The 25,301-nt window shown below is 38.2% G+C and overlaps 1 protein-coding gene across 2 annotated transcripts in view; it reads left to right on the top strand.

Annotated features, from left to right (window-relative positions):
• NR5A2 (nuclear receptor subfamily 5 group A member 2) overlaps positions 1 to 25,301 on the top strand; it is a gene marked incomplete at both ends in the record, with an annotated part of 83,115 nt that overhangs the window by 13,204 nt on the left and 44,610 nt on the right. For both annotated transcript variants that reach the window (XM_084211085.1, XM_084211084.1), the window contains 2 exons: positions 293 to 434; positions 3,148 to 3,794. In XM_084211085.1, the coding sequence (XP_084067211.1) occupies positions 293 to 434; positions 3,148 to 3,794 (789 nt within the window). The remainder of the gene's footprint in view (positions 1 to 292; positions 435 to 3,147; positions 3,795 to 25,301) is intronic.

The following is a 25,301-nucleotide window of genomic DNA, read 5'->3' as shown; positions in this document are numbered from 1 at the left end:
AAAAGAAAGTGGTCAGTGTCACTATTTCTGCCACTGGTGTTAGAAGCTACAGCCTCCTTAAAGTCTCACCAAGCTTTGACATTAAGTCTATAAAACATAGCACTAACACAAGAAAACCTCCTCTGGAATCTGGTGGCTATCTCCTGGGCTCAGCTGGCTAATTTAAAATAAATTATGTAACTTTGTAAGTGCTTGAATGGCATCTGAAAATTATCTTACAATGATTTTCATAAAATGCTGAATGAAACACATGTTCAAGCAAAACAGGCTAATTTTTGTGTCTGTCATACAGGGATTCTTTAAGCGAACAGTCCAGAATAACAAAAGGTACACATGTATAGAAAATCAGAATTGCCAGATTGACAAAACACAGCGAAAACGATGTCCTTACTGTCGATTTCAAAAATGTCTAAGTGTTGGAATGAAATTGGAAGGTAAGAGCTATAGTCTTGTTGGTATCTTCAACTATACTATAAAATTATAGGATCAGATGTTAATGCATTGTATTTTATATTAAAAAGTTATATATATAATTATGGGTTTGAAATGTTAATAAAAGATTACTTTGTATGGTCAGTGAAATTGCTGCTTTATTTTAAAAATCTAATAAGTAAATGGTAGATCACTACCATTTAGGAAGCAGTCAAAACCATAATCCATTTTGTCATATAAGTATATAGTTTGATATTTCAGGCTTTTCAAGTTTGTGAATTCATGGATGTAGATTGAATAGTTTTGCAGCTTTTAAAAAATACTTAATTTAGATTAAATATAAAACAACTGTCCAGATTAGAAAAAAAATATTCATTTGCTATAGAGAGTGATCTGATTTTATTTGTATTTTATCTAGGGTTGGGTTGGTTTGGTTTTTTTACATATGTTCTTCTGACAACTAGGCAGAACACAAAGAAACAGATAAAATAAGTGTTCTTCTCACACTGACTTGCCTTTGAGATTAAGGAACCAAATAATCTCTAAAGTTGTGACCTATATTTTTGTAATGCTACACCTGCAAGGCTATTGTGATTGAAAGAGGATAAGGCATTTTGAAGTACACTTTTTGACTTCATTTTACTTTCTCATCTACAGAGAACAATGAAAAGTGTACAATACCCTTTGCGATAACCAAATGCAAAAATATCATCAACTTGAATTTGTGAATCATGCATGGTTCATTCTAACTTTGATATATAAAATATTAAAATTCAGATTTCACAGCAGATGACATTTTTCCTTGACCAAGGACAATCTCTTAAATTACCTACTGTTACAACTGTATGAAAGTACATTCACACTAGACGCTAAACCAGAAAAAATCAGGCCAAGGAGGAAAACTGGAAGCCATGAAGGGAACCAGAAAAGACAAGAGGCAGTCACCAGGCTCTGGCAAAGGGGAGCTGTTGGTATAATTGAAGATAAACAGAAAAATCAGCCTCCTGCAGTTTGCTTGATTCAATAGTGTTGTATTTATCCACAAGACTGAGCTAGCACTGACACACTAAACATCCTGAATCATTGCATGTGCTTCCAAATTCAAATAGTACAAATACAGGACATGTGGAATCCTTTTGTCATTGTTGGCATTAAGAAGGATAAAATACTTTTGTCTACTCCTACTTTTAACTCCTCTCACTTGATGACAATGATACAACACTAAACTTTGTCCTCTCTCATTACACAAAGTTCGCCTTAAATTTAACTGGCATGCATACAAAAGCACTTGCTAATCCAATTTGGCTCACAGTTTTTAAATGCAGAGTACCTATGAGGATATTGTGTATACAGATTTAAAATTCATTACATTTACTAGTCATAAAATTAATTTAATGCATTTTGTTAAAAGTCAACATTCAGAAGTAATATTGGCAGCTCCTTTTTCCTACAAATTCAAGCAAAACACCTGTAGTTTTAAAGGTACTGCAGAAAATGTACTTTAGTTTTTTTATCTACACATCCATACAACTTCTTTTCCCTTGTTTAGAAAATTGGAAGAACATGTGTTCTCTTATTTGTAAATACTTGTGACATTTATATGTGTATTTCCCTGATAGTGATATATATAGCCTTAAAAGTCGAGTTCATAAATTACCATGGACCAAAAAAATCATTAAACGTTAAAGTCCTTACGTGATAAGGTACAGTATTATGCGTATCTAGCATTGACAATAAATTTTTAATGTCCTACTAATCCCTAAGATAAAAAGCTCAAGAACTTAACCTCCAGCAATCTCAGCAGTCTCAACATGTCACCAGGCTGTCAAAGGTTCCTCTTTCAATCTAATTGCCATTGGGCAAGGTGGGCTTGGTGAAAGCTCCTCACTAGTCCATCACATATATCCCATGGTGACAGACACTGCGGTGACAGAGACCACCAGTATGCCTCCCAAGGCAGCTGTTAAGTAGGATTTGTTTTAATTATTTCTAATTCCAGAGATATTATAAGCCAGAACAGTGTCAATAGTTTCTGTTTCACTTCTATCTTCCACCTAGAAGGCAGCACAGCTTTCTCTCTGCACATTCCAACTGCAGCTAAACATTTCCATAGAGCTGAGCTAACTAGAAATCTCAAAGTTTTACACCAACCTGGACAGAATCATCAAAAGGAAATGCTTCCTTTTTGCCAAGAGAAATGTATTCCTCTTTGTGACTACTGAACATTTCACAATTTACATTTCAGATGTTTTGCTGCGGTGGAAGGCAGTAATGGAATGATTATAATGAGACAATGTGGTCTGCTGGATACGTCTCAGACAAATTCTGGACTTCAGCCCTTGTTTCTTAATGACATAGTAGCTTGATATAAACCCAAATATACATTGAGATTTCCACATGATACCATAGCAGGTGTGAAATTCCTGTAGCCATCCATTGTGTTTGTCCCTGTGTCCTAATCAATGTACAGAGAAGTCCTTCTTTGTTAGTAATATATGCATGTGACATTTAAATCACTAGAAACAAGTGACATTTGTTAAGTCAAAATAAATCCTTTTCCTTAGGAATAAAAGTGCAACTCTGAATTTGGAAAAAAAAAAAAAAAAAAAAAGAAGAGTTAATTTTTTACATTTCTGCTCCTTCCTAATATCTGTTTGATTATAAATGTTGATTCCAAGTGTTACTAAGGATTTAATTCCTCCTTTCCCCTGACAGCTGTGCGAGCTGACCGAATGCGTGGTGGTCGAAACAAGTTTGGACCAATGTACAAGAGAGACAGGGCATTGAAGCAGCAGAAGAAAGCCCTTATCCGAGCAAATGGACTGAAACTGGAAGCCATGACTCAGGTGATCCAAGCAATGCCAACTGACCTGACAATATCCTCTGCAATCCAGAACATCCATTCAGCTTCTAAAGGCCTACCTCTGAACCATACTGCCTTGCCTCCTACAGACTATGACAGGAGTCCCTTTGTGACCTCACCGATCAGCATGACAATGCCGCCCCACGGCAGTTTGCAAGGCTACCAAACCTATGGCCATTTTCCAAGCCGTGCTATCAAGTCCGAGTACCCTGACCCTTACACTAGCTCACCAGAGTCAATAATGGGCTACTCATACATGGATAGTTATCAAACAAGCTCACCAGCAAGTATCCCACATCTGATATTGGAACTCCTGAAATGTGAGCCTGATGAGCCACAAGTCCAAGCTAAAATCATGGCATACCTGCAGCAAGAGCAAGCCAACAGAAGCAAACATGAGAAGCTCAACACATTCGGGCTTATGTGTAAAATGGCTGACCAAACGCTCTTCTCTATTGTTGAGTGGGCGAGGAGTAGCATCTTCTTTAGAGAACTTAAGGTAGGTAATAATTTTATGTTATATTATCATTCAGTGAAGAAAAAAAATACTATTTCTTACAATCTTGTACTTCAAGCAGGAAAGCATGAGTTTTGTTTTCTCCCCCCCAAGCATCTCATTCTTTATTTATTTGGCTTGAAGTAGGCAGGTTATTAGAAGGGGAAACTTGCCGCTGACTTCCACCTGAGCCTGTAATTAGCTGTAGCAGAGATTCAGTATTCAGTTCAGCTTTTCTGTACTTCAGTATTTATCACAACTATTGTTAACATCCATAGGGCCTCACCTAACCCTACTCCTTCCCTGTCAGCATTGCTCCCTGTCTGGCTTGTACTCAGGGTTGCAAGCACACCGGTTCCACCATTCCACATTCATTTATGTAATTATTTCATTACCTTATTTAACATTTGGGGGAATGCCATTTCTTTCCACCTCCATTCACACTTTATACAAGTCCATATTTGGAATATTCAGTTTGGGATATTATTTTATGCATTGGGATATTATTTGATGGGATATTATTTTATGCATTCCCATGTGTCTTATTAACCATGCAGGCTGAAACCTAAGCAGGATATACACAGAACAGAAAGCAATGAGAAAGTAGACACCTCAAGGACCCCTTTGGGTTCTCATCACCACTGATACATAGGAAATTCCTTTTGTCAAAGCTGCTACAATGCTCTTATTTTTGCTGGAGCACCCAGGAAATACTCATGCACAGCTTTCTGGTGGACAGAAATTCACCCATGTATGTTTTTCAGTCTTATTGTTAAAGCAGCCTTGTGGTCTGTTATGAGCAGGTGTGAAATTTCAAGTCTGAAATTTTAAGCCAGAAATTTGAGATGAAACAATAGATATGAACTACAGTTTTTAACCACTGTCTTGATACAAAAATCAGCTCTGGAAAGAATAATCTCCAGTCTCAAAAAAACCCTCAAGATGGTTAACTAAACTCAGATTTGTTTCCTTGTTACTTTGCCAGTTCCTGTGTCTGTCTGCTACAGAGAGTATTTGCTACTGAAATCTGTAAAGTTTTGTGACTGCCCATAATTTCTGACTACTTTCAAACTAAGAGAAAATAACTCAGCTTCCAAATATAACAATTACTGTTGGGATTCACTGAGAATTGAATCTATAAAGAGCACAAAAGGGAGATCCATTGAAAAGCTGCACTCGGAGAACTTGCCACAACAGCATGTCTGTCATGACCATAAAGACATGGACACACAACATGTAGCCAGATTACAAGAAAAGCAAGGTGTATATGCTGCATATGCAACTCCAGCTTCTTTCGGGCTTTTTTTTTGTGAGAATGATTGCAGGAATCACTGAAAGCCCAGTCTATTCAAAGAGAAAGAAGAGAGGAAGTTTACTTAGAGAAGAAAACCAAATTTGCATTAAAGACAGTAAAAGACTCTCACATGTTTCCTATCTCAGTTGTATACAATTTTGTAGCGAGCTATAAGCCATGCTACTAATTTTAAATAATTTAAAAATTGAAATTGAGAACATGTTATATTTCCAATAGACTATGTGGCAAATATCTGAGACCAGATCTTTCTATCCATACATTGGGGAGTATTTTAGTCTAGAGTAAGGTACTCTAGAGTTAAAAGTGACTGTCTAGTATATACTTTTCAGTGTAGAAAATTTTAAGTTACAATCTGCCCTAAAATTTCATTTATGATTAAAGCGACAAATTTTATAAGAATTCAACATGCTATACTGGGAACAGTTTTAAATATGGCCTTCACCTCCAATTTCAGCCTGGATTATGTTCTTAAACCAACCTATGTTTACTAGTATGGACACAAAAGATACAGAAATTTGTTTATGAAAATGCTAACCAACTTCTGGTTCTGGATGTATTATACATTACGATGTACACACAAGCTTCTGGAAATACACATATTCTAAAATTTTCTACATAGTCTTTGGCTTATGAACTGATTTTCACACATTTGTAGAAGGCATTGCTTTCACCTTAGTGTTTGTACCCTTTGTTTCTTGGAAGCTTTGAGGCCAGACAGTTTCCTACCTTCTGCCATATCTGGATTATTCTTTTTTAGCTGGACAAGATCAACAAAATTGCACAGCATTCCAGAACAATAAGAACTCATTAAGAAATCCATCCACATGCAAAATTTCAGGACCAAGCTATACACAATGCTAAGAACTTTAAGCTTCTCAGTTTCAAAAGCATGTTTAGATCAGACCCTACTTTTTTAATAGCACTGGGTAACAACGCTTTCTTTTCAGTTGTGAGGAAAAGAACAGTATTAAACAAAATATTTCCAAACCTTTCTTGAATGCAGTGCTCGTCTATCCATCCACGATTTCAGGCTCTTCTGATCAAGGTAGCAAAGGCAGCTATTTCAGATAGCTCCACAGGACATGAATACCTATGGGAGAGGGTAAAAAAAAAAGCCACCTAAGACTATGACATATTTTAAATGCAGAAGGAAGGGGAGGCAATTGAGATGCAATTAGATTTTCAGAACACCTAACTTTGTTCCCTATCTATTCGCAGCTGAGAAGCATGTATTTGCTCAAAAAGATATTTTACTCCTATTCCTACCTGTCTAAACAATGGAATATTGAGAGGGCTTTCAGATAAGACAGGTGCATTAGCAGATTTCTGGGACTGAAAAAATTAAATTACTCAAATAATTAAACAGTACAAAATTGTAAATGTGGTTTGTATGCAATTTATCTTGGCTTTGTCATGATGAGTGATGCCTCACACAACTGGCTGTTACTTACTAGGAGCATGTCTACAATTATTTACTGTATCTTTTCATTATAAATTTTGTCTTACATCCTCGTCTCTTCACGTAATATAAAGGAGCAATCATTTTCCTTTCTGCTAAATGTAGAGATTTGCATTTAGCAGAATTCAGGGGGAGGATTTGATAAAAAATACTGTCCCAGTCTGTCAGTGGTTTAGGCCACAATTACCCTAGATATAATAACAAAAACCCACCACTGAGCTACAGCTTTTGTTTCCCTTTTTTCTTTCCTTTTGACTGCAGATTTGTTTGTTTTTTAAGAAATCTCAAGTGAAAAAAAATCCATCTTAAAACTTTATTTTCTGACGCTTTCACCAGTTTAAGCTTATCACAATTTTCTCACTTGTTGATCTACAAATTTGTGTTGCTTCCTTTGGAATATGTTACAATTTGAGGATGTAAAAGGGAAAAATATGGATTGCATAGAACTACCCACAGAATGCACTGCATTGGAATATCACCGGTGTATGGATTTGAGTATATAAGTTAAGGGTAATTTTCACACTTGCTGAGGAGCAGATCCTCTCATCTTCATGCAGGACAGCAGAAACTAATGGAAAAATTAAAGAAGCCAACTAGTCAGGATTAATAATCATGTCCGAGTAAGATCCAAAGCAGCGAACTGCAATCCAGTAAATTTGAATTTAACACCTGCTAAAATCTCAAACATCCCTACATGTCTTGTGAAGTCAGAATACTTTGTAAGGAATAATTAAGCCATAAATTCTGGGGGTTGATGTTACATATTACTTTTTCATTAATAATGAGATTTATTTCTGTTTGGTTCTTTATACACAGATGAAATGATACAAAGGTTACATCCCAAGAGACACAGGGTAATAGTAATAAATAGTAATAGTAATAGTAATAGTAATAGTAATAGTAATAGTAATAGTAATAGTAATAGTAATAATAATAGTAATAGTAATAGTAAAGAAGGCATTTTTTTGCCATTCTGGAGTTGCTGAAAGCTCAGTAAATATAAAAGTAAGATATATCCATCTTATCCTCAGCTAAGAAAACTCAAGAATGCCCTGGGGATGCTAGATTTGTCACCAGCTGTCTTAGTCAGGTGAAAGGTCTTTGTACAAAGCTAAAAAGAAAATATTGCAAGAGTTTCTAGAGTCCAAAGGCTGCCTGGCCCCAAGGAATGATGCAGACAGCTTCTCTAGACTGGTCTTTCCTCATCAGCCCACCTCAGGGAAAATTCAGAGACTGCTTCCAGAGCTAACTATTACTGAACCCATAAAAGAAAGCAGTATCTGCCTGGAGCAGGAGAAACACAGGACCTGTATTGAAAAATAGTCCTCAGGATACTTTCTTCTCACTGAAGATCAGAAAAAATCAACTCAATGTTAATAGTTACAAAAGGCACTAAAAGAATGGTGACTCACAAAAAAAACTACCTTTCCTTATTTGGCTATTTTAGTGAGGATGTCATAGGTCAAAGTACCATGTGAGCACAAACCCTGTAGTGAATGATTGCAGGAAGAACCAGAGCACTTCATGGTAAAGAAGCTCATCCTACAATTATTCACTGAGTTTGCAAATTTAGACCATTCACAGATGTGTCAGTCCCAAGCCAGATTTCTTGCTGTAAGTGTAAATTTCCTCATGCTTACATTAGCTGTAGCCTTCAAACAAACAGTGGTTTATCCAAATATCTCCAAAGGACCCTGTCTATAGAACTTGAACTGTACATGGCACCACAGATATTCTGGCAGCTCATAAACTAACAAAGGCCTAGTGTTACATATTCCCCAGAAGTGAAACTATATTATCAGAGTTTCAACTTATTTCTGTAAATGCAAACTTAATGTGAGTAGGATTAACAGAACTCCTGGAGGCTCTTAATTTCTTCTGTGAAATCAATTTAGATAGATGTAATAATGTAATTCTTATACACCAGCTTTAATTTCAAATTTCAGTCCATATGTAGTTGAGTATCAAGGAATGCATAGAAAGTAAGGAATTAAACAACAGAAATCCAATAATTAAATGGAATTAGCACAGAATAGCAAGAAATAATTTGGGGTTCTGTTGGGGTTTTGTTTTTTTTGAGAAAAAAATCAACACTGAAATACCTTAAAAATTTTCAGGATGAAAGGTTGATATATTATTAAGACTTAGGTAATCAAGTGCAATTTGATAACTTGAAGTGCTTTTGGACTTTGTAGTGTGTGTTTATCAGGACAGGAAGTGCAACTCACATAGCTGATGAAATAAAATTTCTGCAGTGTTCTTTCAGTTACGGAAGCTGCCAGAAACTGAGGTGCAGGAATACGCTTGATTCCAGTAATCAGATCAGTTACACATGTTGTCATGTGTAAATTCTGATTTTTAGTCTGGCTTCAGTGTATCTGGATCTAAGAAAAATATTCCTCAAACACTTAAAAATGTAGAGGAACACATTGTTAGAATAAACTTCATGATGATCTGGCTCTTCTCTGGAAAAAGGCAAAATAAACATTGCATTTCAGCATGAGGGCATGTGATTTTGTAACCTTTCTAAACAGTTTGGTCAGTGCTGGCACGTTTTTTAGGAATAAACAGAAAAATGACATTCTCTTATGCCCTTCCATGTCAGAGCTGGTACTTTAGTTTCACTCTGGTGTAGGATGTTATCACCCCTGATAGCAGGGGACTGTGTTTAGTCTCTCTGGATTCAGTAATTTTCTATCTAATAGCCAGTTAAGCATCATGCTGTGACTAAGAACCACGTAGGCATTCCATGTAGGTGTTTTTGGAAGCACTGACACTTCTGCACCTGAGTGCACCTGCCCCCAGCACTTCACCAGCAGTTACTGTGAACAGCCATGGTGCAATAACAAAATTTTGTTACTTACAGAGAAAATTTGAGCAAGCAACCATTCAAAAAGCTGCCAGCCCCTAAGCAGAGATGTAATAGCCTGACATATGGACACAACGAATTACATAGCTACAGCCACTCCTGCTACAAATCCTGAAGCAGACACTGAGTTAATCTGAGTTTGAAGTATTGGTTACACAGAACAGAAGTTTAATATTACAGTTTAATTGTTTTCCTTCAAAATGTAAGCTTCCAATTTAAGTTTGACAATTGCCAGCAGTGACACAGAAAGATTACTTGGGTGTGTTAACAAATGCATATCACATTGCTGTAGGGCGAGATGAAAAACCAGTGCTCTTTAGATCTTGCATGCTGAGTAGTCCAAAGGGATGTTAAAGTTAACTCCAACAATAACTCCTGTACTAAGAAACTGAACAGGGAATGCTCAGCCATGCTGACAGACTGTTGTATTTTCAGATAGTTTTTAGCTGTTATATTCTGCTGTGAAGGCCTGATCATTTTGCCAAATGATGGAGAGCTTTACACATTGAAAATTAAACAATTCCAATCTCTTGGAAAAATCAGATACATTGACTGATTTCACCAGGTAAGGTCACATTTTTATTGTCAGAATGACAGAGCTTCACTTGCAAAGATCTCCAGTTTTTGCAAGTTTTTGCCCCAAAAACAAACCCCAAAAAGAACTGTTTTTTCATCTCCAAATTATGATATTTTATATAACCAGGCTGTAGATCTTAAAGGAGGAAGAGAACTTGTTCCATTCCGATCCAGAATTTTTGTATGGCATCTGTATCATTCAGAACCAGCACTTGTATACAATATCTCTATCATATTTCTGGTCTATTAGATGGCTCCCAGTTACAGTGGAAGTTTGCCTCTATAAATTTATCAAAGCTGGTCAAATTTAAGGATGTTCTTCTGTCAACCTGTAGCCTTTAGGTTTACCTGCAGTAAGGATGAAATCCCAGCCATACTGAAGTCACAGACTTCCTACTAAGTCCTGCTGAAGCTGCATCATATAAATGGATAGCCATATGAAAGCCTTGTAGAAGTACAACATCTGAACAAAACATACCTAGGAGAGCGAGAAACTGTGTAGTTCCTCACTATAAATGTTGTTGGTACTGCCTCTAGTAGCACCACACATATGTTTTCCACAGCACTCAGTCATCAGACTCATTATTGGAGAGAAGGCCTAAAGCTGAGAGCTTTCAAACTGCGCTGCAAATCACAGGATCACTCAAAACAGGTTGGACACCTTATTCAGCTGTATAAACACAAGAACATACTAAAGGATTTAAGTATTTTCCATTCCAGCACAGTTTTATTCAGAGCTAATGTCACCTAAATCACAACACACCATCTTAGCCCATTACAAAATGGACTTGAAACGTTTGCTCTCCATGTACCACAGAAACCGCCGGGCATGGCTGCACCATGGCCTCAGCCTCACTGAGGGGCAGAGGCCACCATCCCCCCACAGGACCATCCCATCCCACCCCACCTCCCTCACAGAGAGCCTCGGGAGCCCCAAGGACATGGCGGGATTGGAAGGGACCAGACAAGGACACTTACCGGCAGTGAGGGAGCCCAGGGCCTTGGCTGGAGCTTGGATGGCGCCGTGGGTGGGGCCCAGGTGGGGCCGTGAGGGGTCTTGGGGCTGGCAGGTGAGGGAAGGGCTGCGCCCAGCGCAGTCATCAGCAAATAACACGGGAGAAAAGCCGAAAAAAGCGGCTCACTCGAGGCTCTGCTCCTCTGAGGCTGCCTCTGGACCGAGTGAAGGGGTCGAGGTGCCGCCCGCAGCTCTGCGCTCCAGCGCCGCTGAAGCGCGGGCAGGGCCGGGCGTGAGGCGGGGTGCGTGGCCAGCCCCGGGCTCCAGCCTCGAGGGGCTGAGGGGCTCCAGCGGCTCTCCCAGAGAAGGAGCCGCTCGCGTCCCTGCGTCCCCCCTCGAGCGGCTGCGGCGGGCACCGAGCCCTCGGCCAGCCCAGCCAAGGGCTCCCGTGTGACGCAGGGACAGGACTCGGGCGGCGGCCGGAGCCGCGGGCGCCAGGCGCTCTCCCTTACCTCAGCTGCCCGCGCCTGGCTGCGCGGCCGCATCCAGGGACGGGCAAAGCCCTTCTGCTGAAAAGTGAAACACCAGTTAGTTTTGTTCCAACGTTTCCAACTGCTGTCAAGAAAGTTGAAACACACGCATCAAATTTTTCCCTAAAATGTTCTTTATTTGCTATCTTGAAATAGGGACTGAAAGTTATTGCTACCGGCATCACTACAGGCACGTTTTCAGTGCAACGGCAGAAGAAACAAAAGGGCAGATTTAAGAAGGAATGAAGAAAAACTAAGAAAGTGATGAGATATGGTGGAGGTGGGAAAGTGAAGATGTAATTTTCTGTAGATGTTCTGTGTCATTTTTCCACTTCTGTAACCTGTGGAATTTCACTTATACGTGGTTAGGAAAACATCACATTAGTCTGGAAAAAAAATATTTAACACTGTGTCCTAGAAACACCCCACTCATTAGAGCAACCATTACTGACAAAAAAGGATAAATTAGTAAAATAAAATATCAAGTAACCATACCGCAGTGAAAAAAGAAATTTCATTTTGTCTGATTCTGGAGTTTTCTGTCATCTCATCACTTAGAGAGGGAAAGAAACTAAAAACTGTGTTCGGAAATTCAGAAATAGTAAAATACTTTTTACATCTAAATACAGCTCTTGCATTTGTTGAGAGAAAAGTTACTTTGATTTTTGTTGCTAAATAAAATCTTGGATCAAGTAAAATTAATTTTAAAAAATTAGTTAAGACAACAATAAACACAGGAAATATACATGAATAAAGTGTTCTAAAAGGCAGGCAACTCTTTTAAGACTATAAATATCACCTAAGCAAGGCCACTATAATTAGCAAAGGGTGAACAAAAGAAGACATCCAGAAATAGATGGGGAGGGGGGAAGCTGGGAGGGTGAAATGTCTTGGTTAACCTTATTTGAGTGTTCTTTCCATAGCATAGGAAATGGTTCCAGCTAGCTCATGAGTTCTATTGGTATTAACTGATTTTAAAAGGACATTTCCATGTTGTCTTGATGCCAAGGAAATTCTTTTACTGGCGTGTTTGCTGAGTACAGGAAACAACACTCTGACTAAGTGACACTGAATGTGAGGAAGAATTGTATCCTTATTCTGGTGTTAGAGTCAACATGGTCTCTTTGTTTCATCTGGATACCTTTTGGTATTTATTGGGGAATGCTTACTGCAGTCTCCCAGTTTGTCCTGAGTAATGAGCACACTGGTGGTGCTGAGTCATAATCCCTCACCACTCAAGAAGCAGTTTTCTGCATCTCTTAGGCAACTGATTAGTGTGTGGGATGATCCAGCATTTTAGGGGAGGCAGAGACAGGGCTGTCTGGTCACACGCTCATCTGCTTCATCCCTCTTCAAGGTATGGGCAGAAAAGACTAACAGTGATGGGAACCTTCCTCATCTCCATGCTATGGCCAGAATTCGCTGTGCAAGGAAATAAATATGTGCCTATAACTGCTTGCTCTCCTAAATAGAGAGCTGAACAAATCAGCCTTGTATATAGAATTTTTCAGTGTAAGTCACGCTGTGCTTATGGACCCAGTCTTGTACTGCATATCAGAAAAAGTTTTACTGTAACCAATGAGAATTTTGTCCAAGTAAGAAGTGCAAGATCTTGAATACTGTATTTCCATTTTCACTCATAGCATTTGCCAGTTTTCTGTTTTCTTCTGTAAAGCTGCTTCTGTCAAGCATTTAAGTTTCATTTGCCGCATTACTTCTAAATTCCTTATTTGTTATCTACTTTATCTTCTTTTCCTTTCTCTTTCTTGGGGATTGTGCTAGTGCCATGGCCACTACATAGGCAGCAGTAACTGCAATTATTTCTGGCTTTGGGCTACACTGACCTTTTGCTTCAGTCAGTGGTTTCAGTGACAAGCTCTCAAAACCTTTGTGCACCGTTTCTGGAAAAGGTGGAAATATTTGAGAAAAAGTTTCATGGTATGTGGATCAACAAGGCCAGTAGTGATCATATTTATATTTCTAGAGCTCAGTACAAATCACAATAAAACTACGAAGTTATTTAATTCTAAGTATTAACTTTCCTTCATGTAACAGCTAAAACATGTAGAAAGAATAACAGGTGCCAATTGCCCAAAGTTTCTGTTTCTGCTCCTGTTTGTCTGTGCAGTGGTTTTAGGGCAATAACAACCTTAGAATTGTGGGAGATGGCAGGGATGTATTAGACTGGCTGGTAGGAGACATGACACTAAATTAGGTGGTGGTGCAAATAATCCAGTGTGCAAGTGGAAGCCAAAACTAATGTGTAGCTCATACCCAGGTCACTATACATAAAATAGTTTGTTTCTTTTTGGACAACTCCACAGTCACTGAGGTACCTTTAATCTACACATGGAGAGAAGAGCAGGACATAGAAGGCCAGCTGCTCACAAACAAATTCTACTAAGTATTGTTCGGGTTAGTACATATCATACTCATGAAAAACAAGAACAGGCAATTTTCTGGCCAAGACGTGGGTTGTCCTAACACTATTTGGAATATTTGCCATATTGTTAAGATTTAACCTAAAATTTCAAGTCTTTGAGCAATCAAAAATTGCTGTAAGAAGTTGCACTGCCTTTCTGATGGCAGGACTTGGAAAAGAATGGTTCTTGCTTATAGAACAGTGAATAAACAACAAGAATATTAACAACAGCAACAATAGTAACAACTTTAACTAGAAAGAAACACATGGCAATTGCTTTGAGTTGTCCATGGCTTGGACCCATCATTTACAAGATAGGCTCTCATTTGGCAAGTGTGGTCAAGGACAATGCTGTCTCCTGACTAGGAATGAACTTGCAGGGAGAGTGTTCCCAGTAGGAAGGGTTAGACCTCAAAGTGTGTATTTACATGAGTAGCTCATTTGGTAAAGTTGAACCACATTTATTTTTAATTTGCATGCCTCTCCTTTAAGTCATACCCTTCTCCTCTTGACTTCAGTGGGAGCTCCACATGTTTTGCCTTTGATTCCGCTGCATGCTGGCAACTCTAATTAGTGTTAACAGGAGTTCATTGGAATTTCTTGCTCTCCTTTCTCTGTAAAAGAGTTTACAGATCAGAAGTTGGAGCTTTATCAAACTGGTGCATGGTGCCTATCAAGAATGTATCTTCTTTTCTTCCTTTTCCCAGCCAAAGTGGAACTTAACCTTTTTCTAACAATGGTGGTGTAACTATGAGAAAAATGACATTGATCATTCTAACAAGCTCCTCTTAGTTTTGAAAAAATTGCTTAGTATTGGCTTTGATTTTTTTAACAGGTGTAATTTCAGCTAGTTAACACAGCCTTACTGTTTCAATTGCTATCATAGTAAATTGGTGCAGTAAATACAAGTTAGAACAGCTCAATTCTCTGGGGCTAGAGCCTGCAATTCAAACTAAACCTCAGTCTGCTCTGCCCTATAGAAACTGCTTTGAGCTCCGGAGGTATTTTGTATAGGGACACTATGCTACCTATTGAGCAAGACTAGGAGAATCCAGCCCTTTTTTGCAATGCTGCTGGTTTTGTTAAGAATAAACACTCCCCCGCCAAACCCTCACCATCAAACATCACACCTTGAAAACAGAAATACTGTTCCATTTTGAGATTTTAATCTCAGACATTCATACCCCTGTGTATAGACAGGCACAATGAACAGGAGCCACTTTTCTCCTTCTTCCTAAGAACTGCTGCCTGTGGCTTTCTGCGCTCACATAATCCTCCTTCCAATATTTCAAAAGACACAGACCTTCCCAGCATGATGATAAAGTTTTCCTGTGTTCCAATAATAAAAGTTGAACATACCGGTAATTTCCAGTTCCTCTGTGGTTGGGCAGCCTGTGAAGACTAAATCAGAAGTAGCCAACCTGCAATATCAGTGTGGGAGTCGGAAACAGATGTTCAGCGGACAATGCAATTTGTTGTCACTGTCGATACTATATGGCACTTTTCCCAACAGAAATTGTCTGTAGTTGGAAAGGAATGTAAGGAATGATTCATGCCCCAAATTATTATTATTTGTTATATTACTGTTAAATACTCCTTGCTTTATTTTGTTTCAAATGCCTGAATCAGAAAGGCATATCCACCCAAAAATACAATTAGATGGGCTCGTAGCATGTGTGTATGATGTAAACCAATTATTTTAAGGCTTTTTTCCCCACGACAAGATATTCTGTTATATTACAACCAAATTCTGTTATATTAGATTCAAATTCTCTTCTTTAGAATCAGCATAATTTAACCCTCAGTTTTATAAAATAGCTCAGCAGCTACTTACACAAAAAGCACATGGCAGGAGGTAAATGAGACAAATTATTTCATGTGAATCTATGTGTATCCATAAAAATTAAAATTTATTCTATCCATATAATAGTATTTTTATACATATAATAACATTTACAGTAGTTTATGTCTTGGAAATTCTAATAGGCCATTTGGGCATTCAAAACAGATCAAATACTCAAATGAGCAAAACCCTCTATTAGCATATGATGGTACCATATGATGCCTAGCCTTGATTTCCAGATTTCATGAATATTACAAAAGCAGATGCACTAGATCATATTTACTGTAAAAGGAAATGGATTGGGTTAGGTGCTTTTGAAATTAAATATTAATTTTTTCAGGGATACATCAAATATATTAAAAAATGCAGAAAGCCTAAGTGAAACCAAAACTAAATAAAAATTTATATATTCAGTAGAAGTGTAAAAGAGCTAAATAACTGACTGCCAGAAAATTTGGTTATAGCACCTATATTTTACATGAAAAGTAACACTAGGTATTTTCAAATATGAAGACATCTGGAATTTGACTTGGAGTTCAGTGAAACTAGTGACAAAAGTGACCTGTAATTGCTGACTGTTGTGTCTCTGACAGACTTTCTTTAGAGATATTAAAAAGAAGAAAATGTGTGTTTAATCATATGGCCTGAACAAGAGCAAAAGATTGTAGCACAATAAAATCAAACAGCTGTCTTACTTTTACAAATGCATATGGCAACACTTCACAGTAACCTTTTTGTAATACTAAATTTGCATTTACTGTGTTTACTGTTGCAGCATTCTGCAACAGAGTGGTTTACTGCTGTACATCGGGTTTCAGTCAACGGGAAACATGAAATGATTTTCAGCTGCGTGTTTCTTTGTAATTGCTGCACGATGTAGCCTCAAAACCTATCCGTTGTCCAACTTTTTTTATGCTTTTATATGTAGTGAATTTAGATATATTTCCATAGTGGAACACAAGGTGGTTTTGAGAAAGAGCTTGAACATTGCAAAATTTTCCAAGTCGGCATGAGATGAAGCAGGATGAAATAGCTGATAAGGTAATACTTGGCACACTTGTAATCAATGTGCTGAATTTCTCTGTGTGTCTGTATATTTTTATATACATTCATGGGTTAAACTGAGTTTTTCATCAAGTAGATGTTGGCAAGTGCCAAAGTGATTTAGGATTAGAATGGGATTTAAGCTGATTTAGCTACAGTTGTATTTCTCGTTTCATCATCATGCCAGGGATACTGTGACAGTTGTGGGTTTTCTTTAATTTATGAAATAGACAAAATTAAATGTCCATACCAGACATATCATTAGGTTATGGGGAGTGAAAGAGAAACTCTGCATTAGGCCTTATTCTTTTGTCTGCACCCAGCAGAGTTCTGAATGTACAAAACAGCTGGGAAACTTCCTATGTAGCACACAGCTTGAAAAATGAATTCAAGATTTTTTTTAAAAATTAATCTGATTTGGTTTATTTCAAGTGACTGTTATTCTAATTCTGTAATATATCTCTTTGTAAAATATTAATAGGTACAGAAGTGTGCTATCTGGGTTTATTACATCATTTTTAATACTAACTCTACTCTCATTTTTACCATCATAAGAGTTGAATCCCACTAAATGTTTGAACTTTGAACACTTTGTATTGCTATACTAGAGACATTATTGCTCATACAAAGTTTTAGTACTAAAAATTTCAAAAATTACTTGATTGAAATAGACTTGTTTAGGTGACTAATCCACCCTTTTCAAGCATGATGCATTTTTTCATTAATTTTTATCTGCTGAATGACACTTTGCTGTCCCTCCTTGTCAATTTAATTATCTTTTTTGAAAAAGAGGGGCTTCAGAAGGACACAAATGTTCAGGTTACAAGATTTCCAAAGAGATGGGAGAAAAAGAGATTACTGAAATTAACAGCAGTGTGTCTCGCCCACTTGTGAGGGAGCAAGCAGCACTGGGAGGAGAGGAAACCCTTGGCCACCGCATAGAATGGCTGTGTACACCAGAGTTACTTAGAGTGCTCTGAATCTCATCTTTTGATCTCGGGCGATATTTTTCTCTGTTATGTCACAGAGGTCACCTGGCTCATGTGTGACAAACTGCCTGCATAAGTCACAGTGCCAGTGGCAGAGATTTGTAACCATGTCCCTGGTCCATTGCCTTTGAATTATTTCGCAGGCCCTCTGCTTTACATTTACACTCTGTCGGAAGATGAACAGGGGAAGGGAGTAAAATCAAGGGCAGGGTCTCATCCTGAAGGACAAGGGGAAACAGGTGGAAGGTTAATGGCCCTGGAGCGTATCCACAAGCCTCTCAGGCTTGATATATGGGCCTCAGGCCTAAAACGGGCATTGGCTTTCAAAGATATATTATTTCATTTGAGGAGAGACATTCTGGAGTTCCTGCATTTGTCTGCTGATAGATGATCCTCTGTCCACAATTGGTTATGGCGTGTGAGTTTTCCTTGGGCCTGCTCCCGTACATAAAAATTCTGCTGAGCTCTCCAACCTTTTGCATGCCTGTGAGAATGGGACGTGTGCGGGCCTTTTGGCAGGCAGCTGGATTTTTGTGGCTGCTATTTTTGTAATTCCTTTTGAAGCGCCAGGCAAGTGGGGGATGAAAGGCACTTCTGTTCATTCATACACGGCCGGGCAGGGGCAGCCTCGTGGGGACAAACACGGGGCAGAAGAAGATGTCAGGGACCCATTATGCACTCATGTGTCTCCAGTCCGTGCAGAAGTCCCTCCTGCTAACCCTGTATTTTATACTGGCACATGCCTGCAGAAAAATGAAAATGGGGAAATAATTTGCATAATTTTTATGACCTCCCTTGGTTTATTGTATTAAAGTTCTGCTAGGGTTTTTGCATGTGCTTCAGCTTATGGAAAAAAACAAAGATACAAACTTCGTATCTTGAAATTTTTGTGTCCTTCTCCGGAATGTTTACCTCAGGCACCTGAGGTAAATGAGATGCTACTGCCCACGTCTCAGCAAAGCACCAGAGGCCCCAGAGGTGGTTCTGCTCAGTGTGACAGGACTGTGCTGTGGGCAGGCCACAGTGCTGGCAGGACCTGGCCCTGCCTCATCTCTAGTGGCCCGCTCAGAGGGGCATCTTGGCATGCACAGAGAAGCCTGGTGGCAAAGGCCTGGGTCCAGAGAGGGAGTGAGTCCCAGATTCATTGCCACAATGGCAATCCCATTCTGTCATTGCATGACTGTCATAAATTGTAGAAAATCTGCTTAAAAACCAAAGTGCTTAACAAAAACCCCCAAAATCTTAATATCTATCTTTGTTTAACATAGTCTACATAACAGCTTGTTAAATTCTCTTAATTTTTACCTGATTGTAGTTACTGTTACAGGATTGTATATCTAAGGTCTATTACTCCATGACAGCATGATTTTAATGAAATTGGAATATATATTTTTACTATATAAAATATATTCATTTATATTTGTTTTAATATCAAATAACTGTTCAGTTTCAGTAGAAAGAATTTGCTTGAAAGAATTTCCATTAATTATACTTAAATATCTCCTAGTTCTACCTTTTTTTCTTTTTCCTATGCTACAAAAAAAGCAAAGGAAATGCAGGATATATGATGTAAGCGTCAATGCAGTTTGTTTGCTTTGTTTTTGCAACAGTAAAACTTGTACTTCCATAAACTGTAAAAGCATTGTATTTGTACCATGTTGTTTAAATAATTAGGTTCTTCTTTGCTGTCACTGAACTCAGTTCCTAAACTCTCAGCCCTCCAGTGTCAGCAAGATAAGGCTCATTCTGCATTTCAGTCAGTTCCTGTAGAAAACGTGCTGGTGCAGTGCAATTATTCTTTCTTCCTTCAGTGTTCTGCAGAGTTTGTTAGACAAGTGAGCTAGAAACTTGAGAGATATTTAGTGTCTCCTGCAGCCGTAAGAAGGAAATCTGAGGACTTGTTAAAAGGAAAGATTTAGAAGCAGAAATTCTACAGAGGGTACAGAACAGAGTGTTAGCAGGCAGGAGGATCTGCTTTTCCACTTGTTGCTTTGATAGCAGATAAAAGGCTGTCATGAACTGCAGGCTACCAGCTGGGAGCAGATAGAGTAATCCCAGCAGAGGGTCGGCCCCAAACTACACAGGCATTCTTTTAAATCTTCAAGACCACAGGAAAGTTGTTTTTCCCCTACCATTGTCATCATTATTCATGATGATGTTTTCCACCCTAGTTTAAAATGTTGGTCTAGTAAATCTACCTTACGATACTTTTATGTTGGAAATATAAGCAAATATAAGCAAAAACCATGTAGTCAGAGATATTTCAGCTATTTCATTCAACTGCCTGAAGATTCCCAGAATAAATTCCAGAGAACTGGATCTGGATGTACTGTAAGAAATCTCTGTCATTTGATTGTAAAGGTATATTGTGCCCAACATGCAGATAATCATAGAAACAATTTGTAACCTGTGTCTTCCTTGTAATCAACACTTGTGATAAATGAAATCCAGAGGCTGTGTTACTTGTAAGAGAATAGCAACAGAATGTCATTTGTTAGAAAAGGAGCCCAAGTGACCCCTGCCCAGTACAAGCACAGGCGAACACAGTGACAGACAGAGCCTGGCAGCCCCATGCATGCATAGCCGTGGTGATGTGCATTGTGCCACCAAGGTCATGTTACCAACATGCTTAGACATGTGCTTGGCTGGGCCAAGGGCATTTGTTAGCATGTTACATATGCTTGACAAGATGGGGTGTTTCAACCTGCATTATTGCGGAGAAAAAACAAAAATATTTAAGCCCTGGTTGTCCTTCTATACTGTTCATTTTAATGATATATGTAGGGGTCTAGCTTACTTTGTATTCTTATGTGTAATTACCCATATAAAAAAACACCACTCATTAGTGTTCTGTTCCACTGACTTAATTATACTCCTTAATTAAATCTTGACTAACTGGGGGTCACTGCAGTGTCAGTGGGATTTGTCACTGTTTGTCAGCAGGTGTCTGGTCACATCTATTTCTGGTTTCCCTGTTGCTGTATGCTGTTTAAGAGCATGGTCTTTTTTAAATGCAAAGGACAATTATGCATTACTTTGTTGTGGTTTGTGCCTTAAAGAAACATAAGTGAATCTGTTCTGTAATACGAGCGCTCTCCACGTCTTTACGTACAGAAGGTGGGGAACGTAGCAAGTATAAACCTTTCCAAAACACAATCCATTACCTCACTGGTGCTCATTTTCAAAGGCTTGTTCTTCCTGCAATCAAAAGACTTGGTGTTATTAATTTATCAGATAATCTTGTGTTCAACAGGCATAAAAATATATTGCAAATATCAATCCAGAGATACTACTCCTTTCCTCTATCTCCCAAACATGAAATGAATTTGAAACATGACCAGCAAGAAGGAGCTAAATCAATATTACATGCATAACAAATACTACATGGCATGTGCTGCTATTGCTGTGCTGCTCAGAGTCAGAAGATCGAGGCTCCCGATTCACTGTTCCCTGAATAATTCAGTGGGAGTTCTGCATGTGCAATAAGGGCATAATAGTGCCATTTCTATCTGTTTCAAATTTACATGTTTTGGGTTTGTTATTTTAGAAAGTTACTTAGGGGAAATATAATTCCCATGTTTACGCATATAATAGGCACCTAATGTTCATCTGAATAATTGATTAGTCAAGTCAGGCTTTCATAATTAGCTATTGGCTTTCCAGTATAAGCCCACAAAGCACTTGTCAATCTACAGACATTTTTAATTTATTAATATATATGTTATCAAAAGAGCTGCAGTACTTACCTAGAAAGCATTATTTATTCTATCGAGGCTGAGGAAGCATTTAGATTCTAGACATGTATTTTGAATCTATTGTAACTTTCCCAGAAGATTATTTTTCTGTTCTGAAAGTTTTCAGAAATGTTCTCTGCCTATAAGCTCTTGCTTACAGTGCAAATTGGTTTTTTTTCAATCCATTCCTGTGTTACAAAGAACTTAGTAACATGTCTTACTCACTATAAAATAATGTGTATTACTTATTTGCACTCAGATACATAACAAGCATCTAAATAGATGCCACTAGCAGATACCCCTAATGCAGCCACAGATTCTGTGACTAGACAGATGCATCTGTTGATAGCACGTATGACAGTGACATTGCAATTACGAGTTGTGAGGCTAATTGCAGAATTGTAAGATAAATCGTATTTCTCATGAACTTCATGACCTTGTTTGAACTCTAACACTATTCCAGTTTTGCTTCCTTGTATTTCTGACCAGTTTTCAAAAGTTGTTTTTAAAGGGAAAAGACAACTGCCTTACTCAAGAAGTACATAGTGAGCCTACTGGTATGAAATTCATAAACCAAAATATTTGATTGTGAAATCCAGAATGAAAATTGTTCCTTTCTTACTAGAGGTAGGTTAAAACAATTTGACTAGAAATTCTACGGTTGTTTTATTGGGAAACAAACTTTATGTTTCCATTGGGAGGCAGCATTTACTTCTAGCACTTGTTGAGTGTGAGGCGCTGAATCTTAAAAAGATAGTACTAACATTATTTCTGGAAAAGGTGTTTTGGTTCTGTTTATGCTATAAACTTACTTACCCTTGGCCCGGTTCAGGAGAATTACTCTCATTTTAATGAAAATATTTTAATCACCAGCTTCAATCAGTGAGGTAAGGACAAGAGCTTTCCTGCATCAAAGTCCTTCTGAGACCTGTACTGTTGGATATGTGTTAGCTTCCTTGCTTTATAAGTGGAAAGATACAAATATAATATCAGGATTTTAAACCCCTTCTAGATCTAAAACACTTCTATTATAGAATAGCTTTTTAGTTTGTTTGGAAAGGACATGATGTAAAAATCACAATTCAGTGGTAGGAAGAAGTATGCCCATTTTGGTGGTGAGATTTATGTAACTGTGGCTCACCACCATGAATTATGTGGTCTCACAGAATTCAGACAAGTTCTTGAGCAGCATCTTGGGCACCACACATGTTCTGCATACTCTCAGTTTCTACTGGAAGGTAGGAAAAGTACCAGAATCATTCTCTTGAAGTTTGGCAACATACCTCCAATTGAAAAAATGCAAATATATTTCTAAGGGTGTCTTTATTAAGTCCCTCCTCTCCAGTATATCCTGTTCTAATATAACCTTCTGTTATCTATTTTTATATCCATTCCCAAATAATAAAAAAATTAAATGCTAGGTTGCAAAGATCACATATTTAGTGTCTCTGTAGGATTCAGAATCAAGTTCACAGTTGGTTCTGAATCCTACAGTTTTCCACATAACATTTGTACAGTGTTCACATTTCAATCAGTGTTATACCAATATTAGGATTTTCTGCTGGGGTATCTTTAAGCATAGTAGTTTCTACCTGAAAAGTGTTTAGAATTTAGGCTGGTGTGCTCATTAAGGATTTGACCTATGCGAGCATTGAAATGTTCACATTCTCATTATTAATGTGCAGAGTTCTCACTGGTTTCCCTATCTGTTACCCTGAGTCCAGAAACATTTCCCAGTGGTATTGCATTGCTTGGTTCTTCCATTAAGACTTTGAAAGAGCATTGTTTTCAGTAAGTGTTTTACAAGTGGAAATAGATGTGTCTGCTAAAGAGATTCATATTTGCATCATTAGACAGGTGTTCTGATCACAAGGCGGAAGAGAGATCATATACATAAACAATGAATTAAAATCCTGAATAGGATTGCTAGGGCTGTTTCTCTAGGTTACACTAAATGAGGGCCATTATGTGAGCTTTCAGATAAACTCACAAAGCTCTTATCTGTATAAACCTGATAGATCTGCCATTATTCTCAGTGACTAACAGAAGTTATATCATTTAGTTTCATTAAAAATGCATTAATCCTTTTTTAGTAACCTTTTCCTAATTCATTGATTCAATTATACAATGAACAATAAAAATGTTTGGTATAATAAAAATACGGTATTAAAAGTGTGTTATATACATAAATGTTTCATTGCAATGAAATTATTCAGAGTTTAAAAATATTAACAATACTAATATCATGCTCTGAGACAAAAAAGTCTACTTTTTTTCCAGCATCTCTGAAATTATATATGAAAAGAATGAGTCTAAAATGAGATGCTCAAACTGGTTGCTTAGTATTGCATATGGTCACTTCATGTACAGAATTCCTGCAGATTTGGTGATGTTTACCAGCACAGGTTGACTGAGGGACAGCGGAGCATTATAGAATGTATGCACAATATTGCTCATGAATTCTGTTAACCAGGCTCCTCTGATCAGATCAATTCTCCCCAAAGTCACTGGCCTCTGGCCTAACTGAAAGTGGACTGACTCCCAGGGCTGGACCTCGAGTTAATGGAAGTATGGGGAACATTTTGCTTGGTGAAAGAACACTCAGTACATGGCAGCACTCTGAGCAACTTCCACAGCAGTGGCAGCTCCTGCCATCCCACTTACACCAGCTAAATAATTCAGACTGCCAGGACTCCAGTCCAGCTCTCAGTCTGGCAGGTCAGCCAAGACTTTAAGTGATTTTGACAGAGCTAGTACTTGTTATGCTGTTGTATTTGGTTTCTCGAGAGCACACTCCCTCTCAGTGGCTGTACTAAACTGTTCTCTCAAACGCCGATAGCCCAGCCCGGCTGAGCAGGTGCCTGTGGGACACACCCGATGCTGCCGGCTGCTGTGAAAAGCTGGCGTGATTTCTGCAAGACTAGAGGAGCAGAAAGCACTTCATATTTTCATTAGTCATCCCTTTACAGATTTACTTTTAATTCTTTCAGCAAAGCAGATTATTAAAAGCAATGACCTGAGGTCTTCATTCAGATCTCAGACTTGCAATCCTGTATAATGTGTGCCGCAGGGCAGAGGTCACACTGACGAGTCTGTTAATGTAGTCACTCTGGGATAAGATCAATCTCCATACTTCACCATATTGATCTAATAGCTCATTGGCACTTCCCTCTTTGAATTGATTAGCTCATGTGTGAAAAGAGATTGATGGGTTTGTGACCCTGAGAAGTCTGTCAGGGGCACACCCATGGCAGGGGAAGTGTATGTTTTCACTGCTTCATTTGGGTGGCTCATTATCTGGGTGCCTCACGGGGAATAAGGGTCATAACGTTGTTTTATGAATTATTTACAACAAAATATCAAATTTTTCCTTCATTTGGTGCTCTGCCTGTACTGAATCCATGCTAAGCAGAAATGGAAAAAATACACATAAACGGCCAAATGTACCAAATATTTGTGTAAGGGGAACCATGACATAAAAGTGACCTTAAAAAGTAATTTTACTAATATAAAGTAATCATAATAGATATGAGGGTAGGAATAGACTTCATGGGTCACCTAGTCCATTCCCCTTATGCAATGACAGAACATTGATGATATCTAGAAATTAATTACATTTTAATTGCATATTCTGGATAAGTACTTACAGTGAATCTAGTTCAGACATCTCAGAGAATTTCATATGCACACTGCACTGTAGAAAGAGGCAATTTGAATGCAACATGTGAGCTACAAACTAAACTATGCACATTCTTCATTTGCTAAAAGTAACCA

Source organism: Fringilla coelebs (assembly GCF_963513975.1).
Source record: "Fringilla coelebs genome assembly, chromosome: 9".
NCBI lineage: Eukaryota > Metazoa > Chordata > Aves > Passeriformes > Fringillidae > Fringilla > Fringilla coelebs.
This window is presented reverse-complemented; position numbering and strand designations above follow the sequence as displayed.